The 18,839-nt window shown below is 37.5% G+C and overlaps 1 protein-coding gene across 5 annotated transcripts in view; it reads right to left on the reverse strand.

The window, feature by feature from the left end:
• NELL1 (neural EGFL like 1) overlaps positions 1 to 18,839 on the reverse strand; it is a 287,963-nt gene that overhangs the window by 138,010 nt on the left and 131,114 nt on the right. For all 5 annotated transcript variants that reach the window (XM_084520793.1, XM_084520792.1, XM_084520790.1 and 2 more), the window contains exon 13: positions 1,022 to 1,147. In XM_084520793.1, the coding sequence (XP_084376919.1) occupies positions 1,022 to 1,147 (126 nt within the window). The remainder of the gene's footprint in view (positions 1 to 1,021; positions 1,148 to 18,839) is intronic.

Consider the following 18,839-nt stretch of genomic DNA (forward strand, 5'->3'; position numbering starts at 1 on the left):
TTCTAAACCTGGTATTGTGTCAAGCTTGCTTATTTCCATTTCAATAAATTTGTCTGATATTTTCCTTCCTTGCCAGACAGGTGCACCATGAAAATAATGCTGAGATCAGCCTTTCTGGAAGATTGTGACTGACAGATGTTATACAGTTAAGTATAGTTGACCAAGGCATTTCAGTAACTTCCCACATTTTCACTAAAGATTGCCAGGGAAGGTTTCTTAAAAACCTGTAGATGGAAATGAGACCTATCTGCCTTTCCCTAAGAATTTTTAGAGCTCATTTTGCTTACAAGTATTTAAAAAAAAAAAAAAAAAAAAAAAAAAAAAAAGTATCATTGGATTAGTTATCTAATGCTAGCATACCATTTCTCTTTTCTAAATAATGTGTAGCAGGCCTGGAGACATTAATTCTCAGCATTAAGAGCAACAATTTTCACACCACGTAATGATACATTTTTATTTCTGCTTTTATATATTTATCTCAGCTTTGTCTACAAAAAATTTCCTCTTAGCTAATTTCTGATGTTTCAATATATTGACCAGTTTATATGTAATAAAACATCATTTCTTCTCACTATGCATGAGCCCTTTTCATGTCCTTGCTATAATAAAGCAGGTCCAATGGTTTGGGTGAGTTATTCTCCCATGAAGAGGCAGGACTGAAACTTTGGAGTAAAGGTGATGGGCACATCAGTGCTAGGAACCTGACATGATCTGATCTCCAGCTGCCCACCTCATATGGAATCCAGAGGTAGGACATGAAGGGACAATGTTCTGGTCGACAACAGCACTCAGGTGCAGGTATCACAAAGCTTCCTGAGTCACCCTCCAGTTAATCCCAAGGGGCACACACATAAGAAATGTACCTCATACCATTTTTATCTATCACACTTGTGTCAATTACACCAGCCGTGGATCAACAAGAACATTGCTTCTGGTATGGCCCGGGGAATTATTAGGAAGTGAGGAATACACAAAGCACACGGAGTATGATAACACTATTGCTATATACATAAGAGCTCACCTGTACATGAGAAATCATCTACTCGGACATATCCCTTGACACAGTCACAACGATAGGATCCGGGCAAATTAACACACACAGTGTTGGCATGACAGTAATGCATCTTGGCAGCACACTCATCAATATCTGCAGGGAAGAAGAACCAAGGAAAGTCACAGTCAGGCTCAGTTAAATAAATAATATGACATAACATTAGAGTAAGAGAAGATAAATTTCATTTACAACTCCAAACGTGATCTGGTTGAACTCCAGCATTAAAGAACAAAGAACGAAGCAAATTTAGTGGAAAATTATTTCTTAAAGTATAGTCAAAAGTCCTGCAACACAGTAACGAAGGGGTTCCTTCCCTTGCTCTTAATAAAAAATTTAAAAATATTGTTTCTTAAATTAAAACTCTGGAAAAAGTAACATGAACATTTTTATATATAAATTAAAAATAAAAATGATGCAGTTTTCAAACGCATAAATCAGTATCAGAAATAAGCAACACTGAAAATCCTAACTCTGACTCATAGGTAGCCAAAATTATTAAGGCGTGGGAACTCTGCACAACATAATACTGGTTGTAGTGCTGAACAGATATGGCATGACAACAAGGCACATTCAAATGAAGAGCTGATCAGTGAGTATTCCAGCTGTCTGTGAAACAAACTTCTGCTCCAGGAACAGAACAGCACTATTACTGAACAGCACTCTGCACTGCTTCCACGTCCCACACAGGCAGAAGATCAAGCCAGATGCCTAAGACCATTTTTAGCTTTCCTTACATTATCCCAATACAATACAATAAATAAATAAATAAGGATGACTTAGGAATGGCAGTAATTTCGCCTCATATCTGTTTGCTTGAGCAATCTCTCCTGCTATTGCAAACCCAAAATTCAAAATTATTGTTTTCACAATGGAGAATAAGCCTATCATTTACTACCCTGTCTAAATATCCCAAAGTGATACTGTAAACTGTAAAATATTCTCCCTTCCTTCCCCACAAAACCAGATATTATACTGAAGAATTCTTTTTTTTTTTTTTTTTTTTTTCCTCAGCAAGATAGATTTTCTGCTTAGTAGCACAGATTTTACATAAAGTAATTCATGGCTTTCAAAAGATTAATTCTAGTATTACACATGTTCACACAAAAGAAAAAAGAATCAAGCTCATTTTTCCCATATCTCCTTCTCCTTGTTATTGATTGCTCACACTCAAGAAAGCTAGTAACTAATAACAGAGCTGGAGAACTTCCTTAGTTGGTGAGGTTCAGATGAGCTGGTCACCCCACAGTGTGGTATCCTAACACACCCCTCTGCAAAGCCGCATGCAGACACCAAGCTACAGGCCCCCCTAGCCTTCAACACACAGTGCTGATTGGGGTTAGTACAACGTCATCAGCGTTTAATCTCTGAAGAGGGGCCTTAATTGTGCAAATATTGAGTTAGTTCAATTGCTTAGTTGCTTAAATGCAGGTAACCTATTTAACTTCTCTGAACAGCAGTAGCTGCAGTTGAAATACACCCAGGTTTTCCAGCCTTGAAAGCAAAACCCATGCCAGCTCTGCTTATGCTTTCTATACACCACAGACGTCTGTCCAGTAGAAACCATGAACTAAATCACTTCGCACTGGCCACCAAACAGCTGTCAGTTGGGAGTGATTTCCAACTGCTACCAACTTGGGCTGAATTAGAAATGATGGCCTGGAGGCAAGACTTTCTATACCACTGCAAACACCTTGAACTACCTTGCTCCTGCATTTCTGTTGTTTCTGTTGCTGTGACACTTGATGAAATGAATTTTAAAAAGTCAGAGGCATCAATATACAGAAGATAAAAGCCAAGAAAAATCCTCCCACACGTCTTGTTATCACACCACCGAGTGCCATAGCCACTTGGGAAACACTCAGGTGTTGATGTGTGTTCACACTGTTCTGCTTGCAGACTCTTTTTAATAGGCTTTTGGAATATAGCTTTGAGGAGTTTTATTCTTGCATATCTAATAATTTTCTGGAATTAAAGGGAGAGGAACGAAAAGATGTCTGAGAATAAATCTATAATATCTAAATAGCAATGAATTCTTTTGAAAATTAACGTGATGTGCTTCTACCTTCTATCCCCAGCTTCCTCCCCAAATTCACCGGACAATAATCCTCCTCTTTCTTCCCCCAAAGAGAAGCGAGAGGATTAAAACTCTCAAAGGTGGAGGAATTGAACTGTAACACCAAATATGAGAATTCCCAGGTATAAAAGAAAATCCACAACTGATATGAATTTCTCAAAAGGAGAATAAGAACTTGAATTGATGGCTTAACTATAAATAGAGGAATTAAGAACAACCAACACTGGGTTACAGCAGAAGTCCTTGAGTCCAAGAAGAACTGGGCCTAACAAAAGAAGCAGAAGGAAGAAAAGACCCCTCTCTTCAAACTTTGCTCATTTAACTCTTTTCACAGTGTTTCTCTGTGCATTTTCCACATATCCTTTCAGTATTTCACATTTTCTTTTACCTTTGCAGTATTAACCTTCTACTAACACACGTGTTTCCTTTATGGAAAATAATACTGAGAGGTCAAAACCAGCAGTAGTACTTTGTTGTTAAAGCCTGAAGGGCAATGCTAAAATCGTTGTTTTAGGCCACAATTTTACAAATTCTTGTAAAAGGTTAGGTATTCATCACAAAAAGCTTTGGGTTTTTACTTAATATTGTTAGAGTAAAATCTATAAAGCACACAGTGGTATATACCAGCTCAGTTGTAATGGAACTCAAATTGTGATTCATGAGTATAGATTGCGTGTCACATTTGAAATATTAGAGCTCATCTTCTAGTGGTCTTTTGAGGTGATAAAAATACATGATTAATGTTTCTCTCCAGATTGGTGAAGTAGTTTGTTTTTCTTTTAAAAAGGTATACTTATGGTCTTTAAAATGAGACTTGACACAGCATAATGATCATTCACATATCAACAGCTTCCATCTACATAAGCTGCTTCTTTGCAACAACAAAGGCATTTGGGCTTCAGCTTTTCCATAAGGACTGTTACATTACAGAGTAGGTTGGTTCAGTGAGTGCTGTTCTACTGGCTTCAAGGGTTTCCTTAACAGTTACCAAAATAGTGTTTATTACCTACACCGAGCTCTCTCTGCTGCAGTACTCACCTACCCTACAGCTAATCAGGAATCACCATTACTCCTTACAGTTCTAAATAGTGTTCATGAACTTAAAAAGAAACATACGCATGTTATGTTCTATCATCAGTGTCAGCACACCCAGCAATGCTCTGAGTGCACTCTGAGTACAAAGCACAAGAACCTTACCTCAGTGGAGCTACCTGCTTAGCACCTGATATAATTTTTTTTGCTTCACCAGAAGCAGTTGTCATCTCATACCAACCAAAACAAGACAGAAATACAATACAAGTTGTGTTATGCCTTGACACACGATGGTACTGCCTCTGTCTGACATACAAATCACAATTTGGGGCAAAAAAAATGGCTGTTCAAAGGAAAATGAATTTTATTTCTATAAGAAATATAACTAAACCAAAGTAAACACTTCTGATTAAACTATTTGGCTTATTAAACTGCAAAATGAAATAAAAAAGACATTTGGTGCATGTACACTCTGCACAGAGGAAGGAAAGAAAAGAATAAGTTAAAACTTTGCTGCATCACAGAGATAATAAACAGGAAAAATGAACACTTCGGATGTAAAGGTAATTTCTGAGCATTTAAAAATAAATAAATAAAATAAAAACAAGAAAAGAAAAAGCTTTCACGCAGGGAAAATGACCAAGCCTACCAACCCACAGCCAGTGAAAGAGTTTCTCGTCTACACACATACTTCATAAACTTTACAAACCACTTGACCCTCTTCATGTCCCACTTGGAATCCTATTGCCAAATATTTAAACATAGATTACAAATAGAAACCAAATCACAACTAGAGGTTCTTGTCTCCATTTGTCCCCTCCAACAAAAGTCACATCAAGCCCAATTAATCTCTGCTGTAAATAGGGCATAGATCCTGTTAATAGTAATGGGAGTTTCCGTTCACCCAAAAGGGGAAAGAGACCTACTCTTTTTTAAACCGTCAGTCCTGTAACCACAAATGAGCAATCTTGGAAACAATGCGCTCTGCATCTGCTGTTGCAAATGACTGTTTGTGTGCTTTTTATAATAATCCATTTGGACATTAGCGGTATCATCAACCATTGTTTGGGGCTTCACAGTTTAAATAATGGAAGACAATAATATTCAAATCAAAACAAAATGAAACCAACTATGCAGTGTTCCAGAGCATTATCAAATGATTTATGTGGAAATCTATTAAGTATCAGAATCAATTACTCAAGTTGCAACTGTCTTGCATTTACTTGCTTTCTGGCTGGAAAGCAAATTTTCCCAACTTTAATTCCAATTTTCAAGCACTCTGTAGTGAAGAATAGACAGAAAAGGAAAGTTGAGAATAAAAGGACAGCTTTTCAGAAAGCTCTGACATCTAATTCTTGATTCCTTAACAGAAAACATTATTATTGACGGGGGCCGGGGCGTGTCTCCCCAGCCAGCCCCCCTTTTATACAAGTTATTACTAAACCATGATTTCAGCTGTATTTAACTCTACTCTAAATAATCTACATTTTTCAATATGTGAAACCAACCTCTGTTGTTCTTTAGATTTTAAATCTTACAGCATATTCACAAGCTGATGGAATCAAATAAAACAGAGTTTTCAAAATAGCAGAGCACAACAGCAGCGGAGCAGAAGAGAGGTCCTAAAATTTCAGTCACCCTATGCTTATGCAAAAACAAACACATGCTGTTTTCACTCTACTGACTTAGGAGTTCCTTGTTCATTATATGTATTTTTTGCTCTCTGAATTCTCCCTGATTCTGTTCTCTCCCATTTTCATCTCCTTTCCGCTGCCAGACTCACTGGACTTCAGCTCTGCTTCTCTTTTTTTCCCCTCTGCTCCTATTGTCTTTTGCATATATCTCACATAACCAATACCCATTTGCTGTTGGTTTTTGGTTTGTTTTTAACCTTTAGCACAGGATTGTTTTTGCAAACTGTGCAATGCAACCCTCCGCGAAGAGATTTCAGGGAACCATAAAGCAAGACAGAGCAGCAGTCAGCAGCTCCCTGTGAGCTGGCAGCAGCTCAGGTTCCCTCAGTCAGAAGAGTAAGAAAAAAACTAGTTGTTAGCTGCCAATGTTTAAGCTAGCCTTACACCCATTTACCAACCTGGACTCCTGGGTAGCGATTCATCTCCTCCAAGGCAGGGCAGCGCTGCAAACAGACAACCCTCACCATTCCTGGCTTAGAGGGATGAACTTGCTGTCCAGTTACAGACAGGGAAAAAACTCCTAACAAAAGCAGATAAGTCAAAGGAAAATCTCCATTTCATCAAGGCTGAGAAATGTTACCCTAGCATCAAAAGTAAGTAGCTAGCTGAAAATGCCTCCGTAAATTAGGGTTGGCGTAGCATCACCTGGGAATCCATAAGCAATATAGTAACTATAAATATAACATCAGAAAGTACTATCGCTTTGAGAGCTTCATTAAAACGATGTACCCTCTTCCTCTGGGCAGCATAAAAGTGCTTTACACTGATATACCTATTTTACGATCAAGACAAGTATCAGTATTCCATATCTGCTTTCTATCAATTTAACTGCCCCTCTAGGGATTACAACTGTATAACTATCAGGTTAAACACAAAAATAAGCATTAAAAAACATATTCACATGCAAATCACACTTGAATAGTCATACTTTCCAGAGCAGAGCAGGCCACGTCTGAACTAATGTAACATTCCTGAGAAGGACAATAGGATATTCAAGTAAAGTCACCTCCTGTCTCCACCCCAAAGCCCCAGCTGTTTATTTTATCACTTTTAGGCTTAAATCTTCTACCATGCATACTCTAGCAAGTGACTAGAATTCACCAAGATCACAATATGAGCACTCTTTTGGTACATCTTTTCCAGCTACATTAGAAAAGCATCCACACAGCAGTCATAAAGTGGTTGCTTTCTAAAATCCCCTCTAGTGAAATTAAGCCCTAGACATTAAAATATTGCTTAGGCACAAGATGAGCTCCTTTTTACCATCCCTGATAATGCTTTCACCAATATACAAATGATTATTCTCATTGCTTTATGTTATACTTTTTTTTGCCTTAAAAATGAAAATAAAAAATAGAGCTTCTCATAACCTGAGTCCTCACTAATGTGACCAAATCATTGGAGCCAAGGTATTTCAGCTACAGTATTTTTTCTCATCATTCCTCAAAATACCACAATCATATGATCAAAGTCAGTACAAGACTCTTTAGTGCTTGCTGTCCAGACTATCTAGTGTCCCTCTAGTTAGAAGATTTTTTCTTTTACAATTCTACTGAATTGGCTCCTGTCAGGCAAACTGAAAACTTGTGGTTCCACTCCTCCCTTGTATTTTCCATCATTAGGTTGGCAATTTACGGTGTATTATTAAATGTCTGTGTGGTTGGTTTGGGGGTATGGCCCTCAAGAGCCTTGACGTCTCCTAGGATAAAAGCTGTCTATTAAACCGAAGTTTCTGCAAGAGATCATTTAAATCAGTTAGAAAGCTGCCACTGACATGTTAACAGTGAAGAAAATAAAAACAATGCATTACTTGTAACAGAAAGGAGTTGTTTTCTTAACCCTAAGTGAATGACTTCATTCATTTGATAAATATATTAACAGAAAATGTTCATTGTCTTATGTTTTTTTTCTTTTAATGTGTGCAGCTATAGTTCTTAGGGACAGTTGATAATTTATTCATAAGGCATCTCTGACAGTTGCAAATAAATTATTTTTTAAAATATTCAGTCAGATTTCACGTATGATAATGTAGTTTAGAGAACACATCAAAAAAAATAATCACAAAAAGCAGAATGGAACATTTGGGGGAACAGGTTTTGGCTAACAGCAGCATCTTCATCATTCGCTCAAACATGCCAAAGCAAGTAGCAAAAACAAGTCAAGATTCATCTTGTATAACAGCAGACACTATGATGTTTAGAATTTACTGGAATCCAGATTGCCTTACCCTGGATTATTCAGCCTTTTTTTTTTTTTTTTTTTCTAATTATTCTCTGAAAATATATTGATGTTTGTATTTAGAACACACAGAAGCACAATGAGGTTACTAAGTAGTGTGCCTGTGTATGTGTAGAGACTTTTCTTTTTTAATACATTGCTCATTCAGCTCTTTAATTAACTGGATTGTGACAGGCTATGTAGCAAGCAAGCTTCTTCTCAGTTTCACAGTCCATTAGGCCAGGAGGATTCATAGCTTTTACCTGAGTGTCACCATCCCTGCTCTCCAGCTGCTGATCCAGAGCAGACCAATGTCTTTGAGCACCACTGTGCCATTCATAGATTCTGAGTAACATTCATGGTGTCCTCTCATGGGCATTACAACACACAGAGAAGTTCTTCATCACCCAAAGGTATTTTAACAACCTCAGGCATACCAGCAGCTACTTCAAGAAAAAAAAAAATCTGCATTTTAGGAAATGACCTGGTGTCTACCAGAAAAAAAAAGCAAAGAACACTTTCATGCCCTCTGAAGCTGTATAAAGCACTCTGAAGAGTAGTAAGTGAGATGTCACTGCTTCTGATTATAATGAGACCACTTCAACTAAAATGGAGTTGATCGTGTATAAGCCGGTGCTGGCCCCACAGGAGTAGCTGGCTCTCAGAACTTTGCAGGAGCAAACTGACAACAAGAGAAGTTGTCTACTCTGAGATAAGAGTACACAAGGGATTTCAGGGGATACCAAACTACCGCTGTATCACTCAAGAACACTACTACATAGTGAAACACTGTATCTTTGCTTGTAGTCAGAGTAATCTTCTTGACAATATTACCAAGGACACTGCAACAAGTAAGGGTTAAATTCAGAGAATGATGAAAGATAAGCTCAAAAAGGGATACAATTCAAATACGATGTGATGCATTTTGAACTATCCTCTTATAAAAATATGAAATTTGGTGTAAGCCTGTGTGGCTCTAAGTCCCATGATGGTGTCAGCTTGCTCTTTCCTATTAGCCTTGCCTTAAAGACAGCTGAAAAACTGCTTACTGTCCTTTTTAGAAGTAGTATGTTCACTAGTTCACATTATAAATTCATTCATTCATTACCCACAACTATGTGGTTAGGAAATAATCACATTTGTACATGCTGCCCTTCTTTCAGATCAGAAGTTTAGTTAAGGTTCGCTCCAAATGCTAATTTAGGAATAAATAAAAATTCCTAAATGTGATAAGATATTGGGATACCCAAGCTTCATCCTTTTCAGTGGCATAAACGGCTGCATGGTTATGGTAACATGTATCCCAATAAAGAAAAGATTGCTTAACTTCAACACAGTCATGCTTGGCAGTTCATCAGAAATGTAACAGTACTGGTTCTTCCCATCCTGCTGCAGGCAACAGAAGATGAGAAAATGATGATATTCCTCCCTAGGAATTCTACATAGCTTTCCTTAAAGCTTGAGGTGTTTTGGGAATCTCCTAAATGCTGAGAAGAAGGTGGTGAAAAAAACGAGGCTCATCACAAGGCCCACGTGGGAAATTCTTGCCATCAAAGATGATTTCATAAGACAAACTGTAAATTATAGCTGTACTGTCACAGTCCATCAGCATGGCACAGCCATAGACAACTGCAAGCTTTCCAGTTTGGCATCAGCAGTCTGACACTGCTCTCCGTTACTGCCTTGCTAAAACCCTGAGTACGACGACATAGATGCAATCTGCATCATGCTCCTTCAACGAACCTGTAGCTAACAAACATGTGAATCATCTGTAAAGTCTATTCACTTACACAACTGGTATTCATCGGTACAATACAGCTGGCTTGTTCATGACACGGAGAGAGTTAATTGCTTTCTCTGGCTAGAAACTATGACAGAAACCTCAACGTATTACCACAGGGACAGAGAGAAGGAAGTTATACATAATAAATCTAACTGGACTATTCTCCCATAGTATTTAGTACCGATCTTATACCCATTTTTCTTCTTCAAAGGCTCTTAATGCATGAGATTTTATTCTAAATCTAACTACTGCATGCTTGACTGTAAGAGTTACCGTTACATAAGTTTATGTCACATAAAAGGTTACGCTACTACTGTTCCCAAATATATTAGAGCCCATTAGAAAACAAAGCAATATAATCACCTCATTCTTACAGAAATAGCTCTGTTCCTTAGAAAGATTGCCTCTGGTTTACTGATTATATAGATGTAGTCCCAAAGCCCTGTTTGCTTTGGCTTTGATTTCACTTATGAAAGAAACTCTTTTCGGATCCCAGTACTCACTGATAAAATAAATACTGCTGTTGGAAAAGCACTGTCAGATTTCTGTAATAGATTCACCTCCTTATTTATTGTTATTTTTAAAATCTTTCCAAATGTCCTTCGCAATACCAGTTCATACCTACATTGGGGCAGAGGGAGGGGAGGGCACAGCAGGCAAGAAGCGAGGGGAGCATTGCTTTTCTTCCTTTCACCTACATCAGCCAAGCAATATGATACATTGAAATAATTCTATCCATTTTCATTCAGCTAATACCTTACCTTTTGAGTCCCTTCTATCAGATAGTACTAATGGCTAAGGGTTAACAATGGATTACTGTATCAAAATGAACAATTCTTTCCTCATGCCGCTATACTGAGAGCAATTACATTAAATACCTGACTCCATCAGCACTTGTCTTATACCATTGTCCACAATTTTTGCTTCACTGCTCTATTTTTATCCCTAATACTCTTACCCAGTTTGTCTCGTCCTATCTATGTCCTGGGATATTGACTGGCTTACTCTTTCAAATCCACACAGATGCTATCTTCAAATGATAAATTGTAGAAAGCTGCCCATATAATTGATCTAGAATCCCTGTGCCCACGGCAACCTTTTACTGTGGCATTTTGAAGGACACTACATCTCTCTGAAAAATTAAATGCTGGTGAAACCTGTTTTTTGTTGGTTTTTTTTTGTTTGTTTTTTTTTTTGATCTTTGCCATGCCTAAAAATATCTACAGTCCCTAGAGAACTACTGCTCTTGCATTCTATAATGACTTTTAATATACACTGTTAAAATAAATGAGACCTGTGATATGTTCTCAGCAAAAAGTCACACAAAATTAATAATCTGCTATTTTCACACTAGAGTAATTTGCTCACTCTGTGATCATTTGTGCAGTGCAAAGCAGTACACAGGTAATGAAGAAGTACTCTCCCATGTTGGTAAGCACACACAGTGCCCTATCTTCTCTATTTATGGCCTTCAAGCAGTATTTGCATCTTTCTAAATGTTCTCTCTTTATGTCTTTTCAACCACATATTTACTCATATCTTTCTATCTTTTTTTTTTTCCTCCTATCTCCAACTCTGCTGAAAAATACTTGTGGAAATATTGACTTAAACTGGCATACTCATCACCATTGTTAAATTGGCAACCACACCACTTCAAGAGAATCACAGAATGGTTGGGGTTGGAAGGGAAGATCTCAAGATCATCTTGGTCCAACCCCCCTGGCCAAGCAGGATCATCTAGAGCACACTGCGCAGGATGGCACCCAAGCAGGTTTTGAATAATTCCCGGGGAGGAGTCTCCACAATCTCTCTGGGTAACCTGTTCCAGTGCTCTGTGACCCCCACAGTAAAGAAGTGTCCTCCCATATTCAGATGGAACATTGCAGAAGCTAAACCAGACGGTTTAACATAACAGAGGATTTAGTGTTGTTATTTTCATGGGTAGAGGCTATTCTGCCTTAACCAGGTTCCACAGAGAATTAGAGCCAAACGTCTTATTCAGGTAAGAAAATTGTAGATCACTGCAGAACAGTTCTCTTCCAAGCATACCTCTAAGCCATGCTAAACACCTTTCTTTGTTCTATGTCCTTACTATACAATCTAGTCTTGTTGTTTGTGCTTTTTTAAATTTAATTTGTAATGTAAAAATAAATACATAGAAGACAGCAGCAGAATAAAAACCCTTAATTTCAGGTATTATAAATAATTTTTCCATATAAACATAACCTTAATTGACATAACTGAAAAATACAAGATGTATTTCTCATCCTAGCATATATGATAATCAGATGTGATTTACAGCACAAGTTACTGAAAGAGGCATTTCTGCTTTGGAGATTGCAACAATACTGCGTTCCTTAGGCATAACCTGAGGTGAGCTAAACAAGAGGAGCAGTAAAAGAAAGAAATATATCCAACAGATGATCATAAAAAATATTCTTCACCTGCAACCTTAATTCCTGCCTCAATGCTTAGTACTAACTTTTATTTTAATTGCTTTGCTTTTGGCTATGAAATTGAACTAGTGATTTAACGCTTTCCCCTTTGATAACACAGTCCAAGCTTAGATGCAGTTAAGTAACATGATATTGGAACACATGCCCTTAGTCTTTCCTTTCTAATAACTCTGAATGACCACATCCTCTATCATCATAAGGAATCAATGAAGTCTTTCTTCCTATTTCCTTTAACAGTATCACCTGCTGAAAAATTCATTCACTCAGACTCCGTCAAGTCCCACCGGGATAAGTGGGCAAAGTACAAAGAATGAAAGATGACCAGAGAGATGCAAACCCAACCCTCCTTGTCCATGAAAGCTAACTCTAAGCATGTCTTGTTTGGATAAGAATCCAATGTCTAATAATGGAAAAGAGCCTTAATGCAAACAAGCTTTCTGGGACTCTCCCAGAAGCAGAATTTTAATTTGTATTATGCAGCATCCTGACCTCTGAGAGTGGAGGTCTGGAACAGAGTCAGCATTACAGTGTTAGTCACGATACTCTATTATTTTATTACTGGTATCATTATGTACATTTCAGAGCACTTTACCAGCAATAAGGCCTAATTCTAGCATTAGCAAGCAAGGCAGGCTTTCACCTATAAGCACTGACTAACCACCTGTAAGCAGCAATATCAAAACACAGTGAAATTCTCTGAAACAAAGGACAGTGTCCGAAGCATGCAGCAGGTTGAACTAATCCTTGTGAAATTTGAGAGGAAGATACTCTAAGTTCAATGATCTTTGAATCAACCTGCAGCACTGAAAAAAAAAAAAAAAAAAAAAAAAAAGATGATAAATCCCAATTCGTGGATATGTTAAAGAGCACGTGTATACATATGCATGTGCACATATACACATATGCACACTGCTGAGGTGGCAAACAGTCTAGAAAAATCTCCCACTGAAGGAAGAGGGGAAAAAAAAAAAAAAAAGGAGAGGTGAATCTGCATCACTGGTTTCAACTGCTGGGGTCTGTTTCCAAAGCTAGCTATCTCAATTTTTGAAACTAGATTAAGTTTTATTTAAAGGCAAAACAGTCAGAGTTCAGCTGATGAAAACTTCATGGTTTTCTTTTCTCCCCCTAGAGGAAAACATTATGAAAAAAATGTGAGCTTTCACTGTAAGAGTGGAGATTTCTCTCTATATATGAAATGTATTTACACCATCTCTATTAAAAAGCAAAATTCTAGCTTGATTTCTTTCGTGAATTTGCATTAGTTGTAAATAAACTATAAAAAAATAAATAAAGAGCACAACTAAACAAGCTGTGACTAGATCGGCAATATCTAAAAGCAGAGCAAAAGAATTCTTATTTCCAGCAGTTTCCAATACTCTCTTCCCCCCACAAATTTTTCCTACTGTTATTCTTTTAATTAACTGCAATATAACCTACTCACATTGTAACCAAAAACAAGAAGTCACCCATATAGTACAGCCAGACAGGACACTATCTGCTTTATGAAAACATACTACCATTGCCAGAGACATCTAAAAGCCAGAAAGGCGATGACTATCAAAAGTAAAGTGGTCCACAGAATTCACATGATTGTGAAGACCACACTTCGAAGTATCTTTGAGAGCTGTTTTCTTAACACAGGTTTCTGATTTTTCTTATTGAGAAAATAATTGATAATACAAACCCTACATCAACGAAAATCAACATGACTTTACCAAGATGTAATAGGAAATAGCAATTTTTATCTGCCAAGACCAGATGAGAGATCTAGGTGGAACTGGCAGGTCAAGGTCCCCTCATAGGCCTGGAAGTTGCAAATGACTACAATGCCCTCGAATCCTGGACAAAAAGTTTTTCACAAATCATACTTCATACCTTAGCAAGTTCCTGGATTAATGTACACCTCCACAAATCTGTGCTCTGTTCACATGTCCCTATTGTTTTTATCCTTTGCGCCCCTAAACTGCATCTTATCTGTGTGTGGTTTTGTACAGCTGGTATTGCTAGCTTAACAGGTGTCAAAATATCCTTAGTCTACAAAGATCTCACACTGAATGAGAAGGAAAAGAAAAAGGAAAAAAAAAAAAAAAAAAAAAAAAAAAAGAGTTGAACCAGTATTACTGCTTTAAATTCTGTGCTCTGTTTATACAGGAGGACCTATACTTTCAATGAGCTTTTGGTGAACGGGTAAACAGAATGACAGCTGGTTAATTCACCAGCATCTAGCAAAAACTGAGCAGAAAAGCAGGCACAGGCATAGAGGACAAACTTTAATACACACACATCCCTGCACAGCTGCACAGAATGTCCTCCATGAAGGCGAAGATGAGGAGAAATACTATGGAAACCTCCTCTTCTACTAATAAGAAGAATAACAGCCCTTTTAGGACTTGGGTAAAGAGGAGAAAAAGAAATAACTGTTTCCATCCCTAAGGTGTATCCTTCGAGAAAAAAGAGAGGGAGCCTCTCAGTTAAGTTCAAAGTGAGAATGTTAACCAAAAAGGAGAAATAACTTTACTGTTTGGACAAAGACAATAAACAAATAAATACAGATATGAAACCAAGCTACGGTTTCCAAGCATTAGGAAAAAAACAAGGAGTACATATGTGAAGACTGTTATGGAGCAAAGGAGACAGACTACAACTTCTGGTGAGGGGCTGTAAAACACGACTGAGATGGTATAACAGAAAGGAGATGAACTCAAGGCATTCCGTGTCCACAACCAAAAGCCCTTGTATCACAGTCCAAGGGTGTTTTTCTTTCTCAAAACTGTAATTAGAATGGCTCATTTTGCTGAGAAAGCATAGAAAAAGAACAATTTCAGGAGCAATGTCATTATCAATTAGACCACATGGCTTTCTGCAGAATTTTCAGAGAAGCGCATATGGAAATAAATATTAGTGTCATTAGAGATGAAAGGCTGTGTATACTTTCACCTTAACGTTTGCTTCCTCCTGCTTGAATATATAGTGATCCAGATACTGAATTAGCACCAGCTTTACATTTAAGTCCATGAAACCTGACTTCCTTTTCCAGGCTCCTTTAAATGCGTGTAGCTGTGCTTTATCTTCTGCCCTGTGGTTTATAGTACTTTTCCTCTATGAATGTATAGCTTTTATTTCTCTTTCTCCTACAGGACGTTTCTTCATACTTAGTGTCTTTTAATAATGAACAATTCTCTTACGTCTAGTTTCTCACATAATGCAACCTTGTCTCTTCTCTTTCCCAAATCTACGTAATCCCAATAGAGAAGCTAAAACTTCCTCTATTCCTGTGTTCCACATTAAAATTGCTGAGATTATTTGAAAATTATCACTGTGTTTAACTACTAGTGGCCATCGTAACAGCACATCAGATTTCTAAGTTTTCATTACCTAGTCAGGACCTATAATCATATCTCTGATTATTGGTATAAAATGGAGAATATATGGAAGATCTTCATACAATCGTGTGTGTGAAAGACACTATCAAGAGGAAAGAGCACGATTAACACATTCCTGGGCTTGGTTCAACAATATCTAATGCTAGCTCGCGCAGTCATGGTCAAACTACTATATGGAAGCAATTCTGTGGCTTTAATCCACATACGTCCAAGACAAATCAAGATACCAGCTATAGCTTCACTATATCGAAGTGCTACAATGTCACGTTAAGGGGTGTAGCCGATTAACTATTACAGGTCCAGTCGGATTCAAGACACTAAACTATCACAATCACAGATTCACCAATAATGTATAACCGCCCTTACTTATTAAAGTCATGTTCAGTGAGAACTATCACGGCTAGGAGCAATGCAATCAAGTGCAATTTTTTACAGCAACAGGTACAAAGCTTCTTTGGATTGCTGGCCATAATTTGCTGTCTGCAAATGCAAGCTAGCATGCATTAAATACACAGGTGCACAGCCTGAAAATTAACATGTTAAAAGGCATAAAGACTCTATAGAGATTTATAAGTTTCCACAGAGACGCACAGTATAATCAAGTGCTCAAATCTCACCCAAAGGCATCCCAATGGGAGGGGAAGAGAGGCTCAGCCCCACGACTGATCCAAGCAGTCAGGAGGTCCTCGGGATGGTGTATTCCTTTGTGATGGTATCTCCCCTAACGGTGGTATCTTCCCTAACACCCACTCTCTCTTAGGCCAATTTATATTATTTTCTATATTTTAGGTGGAGCTTGAGTGACTCTAGTCAAGCATATCTCAGTTATGATTGGTAAAAAGTTCTCCCGTCTCCGTTTAAGGTAATCGGCTCCAAGAAATTCAGAGCATGCTCAGTGAAGGGTGGTCGCATCTTGGAGGCGGGTAGCTTTTGGGATGGAGGTGTGTTTTGGTATTATAATGATATTATAATGAGCAAAAGTACACTAGGGTACAGCATTTGTCAAAACATGACAGGTCGTTGGCTCAGGATAGCAAAAAGTGCAGCTTATCGGTCTCAGTGTGTACAAGAATAGTCGAGTCCCCACCTGGTACAGAGCCTAGCCGTGGTGTCTCCACTCCACTCTGCGCTCCGTACTGTTCCTTAGAGTCAGCACACCAGGTTCCCCCAGTGGGACAGCATCTAGGGTTGGAAGCCTACGGAACATTCAGGTAATGCAGCTATGCCCTACCCTGAAAATCTCTTCAGTGCTGTACATTTTCTTTAAAATGTGAATATTAGTTTTATTTTCCTAGTTACTTTAAGCAATTACACCACATACAATTACACCTATACCAAGAAGGTTACGACCTAAGTAAAAAATAACAATTGAACTCACCTTAATACATCCTCTGTTTTGGTCTAAGCATTTTTGGTTTAATAGGATTTCTGTAATGGTAACAATAGTACTGAAAGTAGTACTTCTAAGCAAAACTCTCTTATTTTAACTATTTATACTGGCCAGTACTGTGGTAGACAATAAAAAAAAGTGCTATTGTTTTAGTTTCTAAATATGTTAACAGCAAAAGGAAGACCAGAATAAACATTGGTCCATTACTTAATAAGGATAATCACCTCACAAACAGGGACATAGACAAAGGAGAGATGTTTAATGCCTTCTTTGCCTTTGTCTTCAACACTGATGATGACCTCTGTGACCGAGGTAGACCAAGAGTTCGAGAAGCATTTGGACAACACTCTCAGATGTCTGGCCTATTTTTTTGGCTGGTCCTGTGCAGACCCAGGAGTTGAACTTGATGATCCTTGTAGGTCCTTTCCAACTCAGGATACTCTGTGATTCTATGATTTTACACTAAGAACTTTATTTCCATTGGGCAGGAAACAAGCAATCTAACCAATTGTATTGCCAAATTTGGTATTTCTTAAGTACTATAGAACAAAGAATTAGTCACCCAGTTAAGAATGAAAGGCAAACCCAAGAATTTTCAAGTTTCCACTCTAAAGTCCTGCAAGAATGATGCTAACAACTGTAATTTTAACAGCTGACAGATGCAATTTTAATTAGCTAGGCATTGTTTTTCATTAAGGTGAGTGATGCATTGAAACCCTATTGAGTCATAAAAGCATCATTTAATACAACTAGCAGCCTTTTTGAGATAATTCATTTGACATTCTATTAAATCAAAGGGAAAGGTGTGACTATGCTATCTAGGCTGCATCAGTGTTTCTGAGTACAATAAATGTCAAGGAAAAAATGAGTAATGCACAATAACAAGATTTGTACACAGAACACATGCTGCTTTCTCACAAAACACTGATATTCAAGATTAAAAAATACTTTGTTTTAAAGTCATCTGCTTTCTTGCAATAAAGAACAGTTTCTTGTCCTCCTGTAGTGCTTTCACAAATCCAAATATAAAGAAGTGAAATAATCTATCAGCACAATAGACTAATCAATCCTCTGACCTAACAAAGCTGAAAATTTCTCAAGACTCAGTTTCTACTTGTCTTCCAGTATTTCAGAAACCTTAAAAATTAAAAAATGTTCTGTAGTTCTACTTTCCCATTATCTCAGCAGCTGAAGTTGTCTAGTTGTTGATCCTGAATTCACAAAAAAAAAAAATGCTTTCCAATTGTTTATTCCTGTACATTCCTGAAGATAGTTATGTTCCTTCTATGCTTTCAACCAAGCTTTATGCATTTAACTTCTGATCTTGCCTCATAAATCAGTCCCTACAACCCTTTCATCATTTTTTACAGTCTGTTCTGAATAGCTTTCTGTTTATTAATTTTAAAATATCTTAACTGCACATGCCACTTGCCTCAACTTGTCATATACTCTGAACTCTGCTTCTGAAGCATCACTAAGGTTTTGGAAGGCTAAGATTTTATGCCATTAGAAAATTATCCCAGTACCAAACTTTACTTTAGAAAATTATCCCAGTACCAAACTCTGTTAAAATGGTTTTAGAGATAGCATTAAGAAAAAATAAATAAATAAATAAATGATATAGGGATATTGAAATTGCTGCTTAAATTATTTTGAGGTTTATGCTGTGGCATAAAGAACTCCTAACCAAAGGAAGGCAAACAAATTTCTTATAAATACGACCATGTAGCACATAGTATAATAATACAGCATGCAA

The sequence above is a fragment of the Aythya ferina genome (genome assembly GCF_964211825.1).
Source record: "Aythya ferina genome assembly, chromosome: 5".
NCBI classification, from domain to species: Eukaryota; Metazoa; Chordata; class Aves; order Anseriformes; family Anatidae; genus Aythya; species Aythya ferina.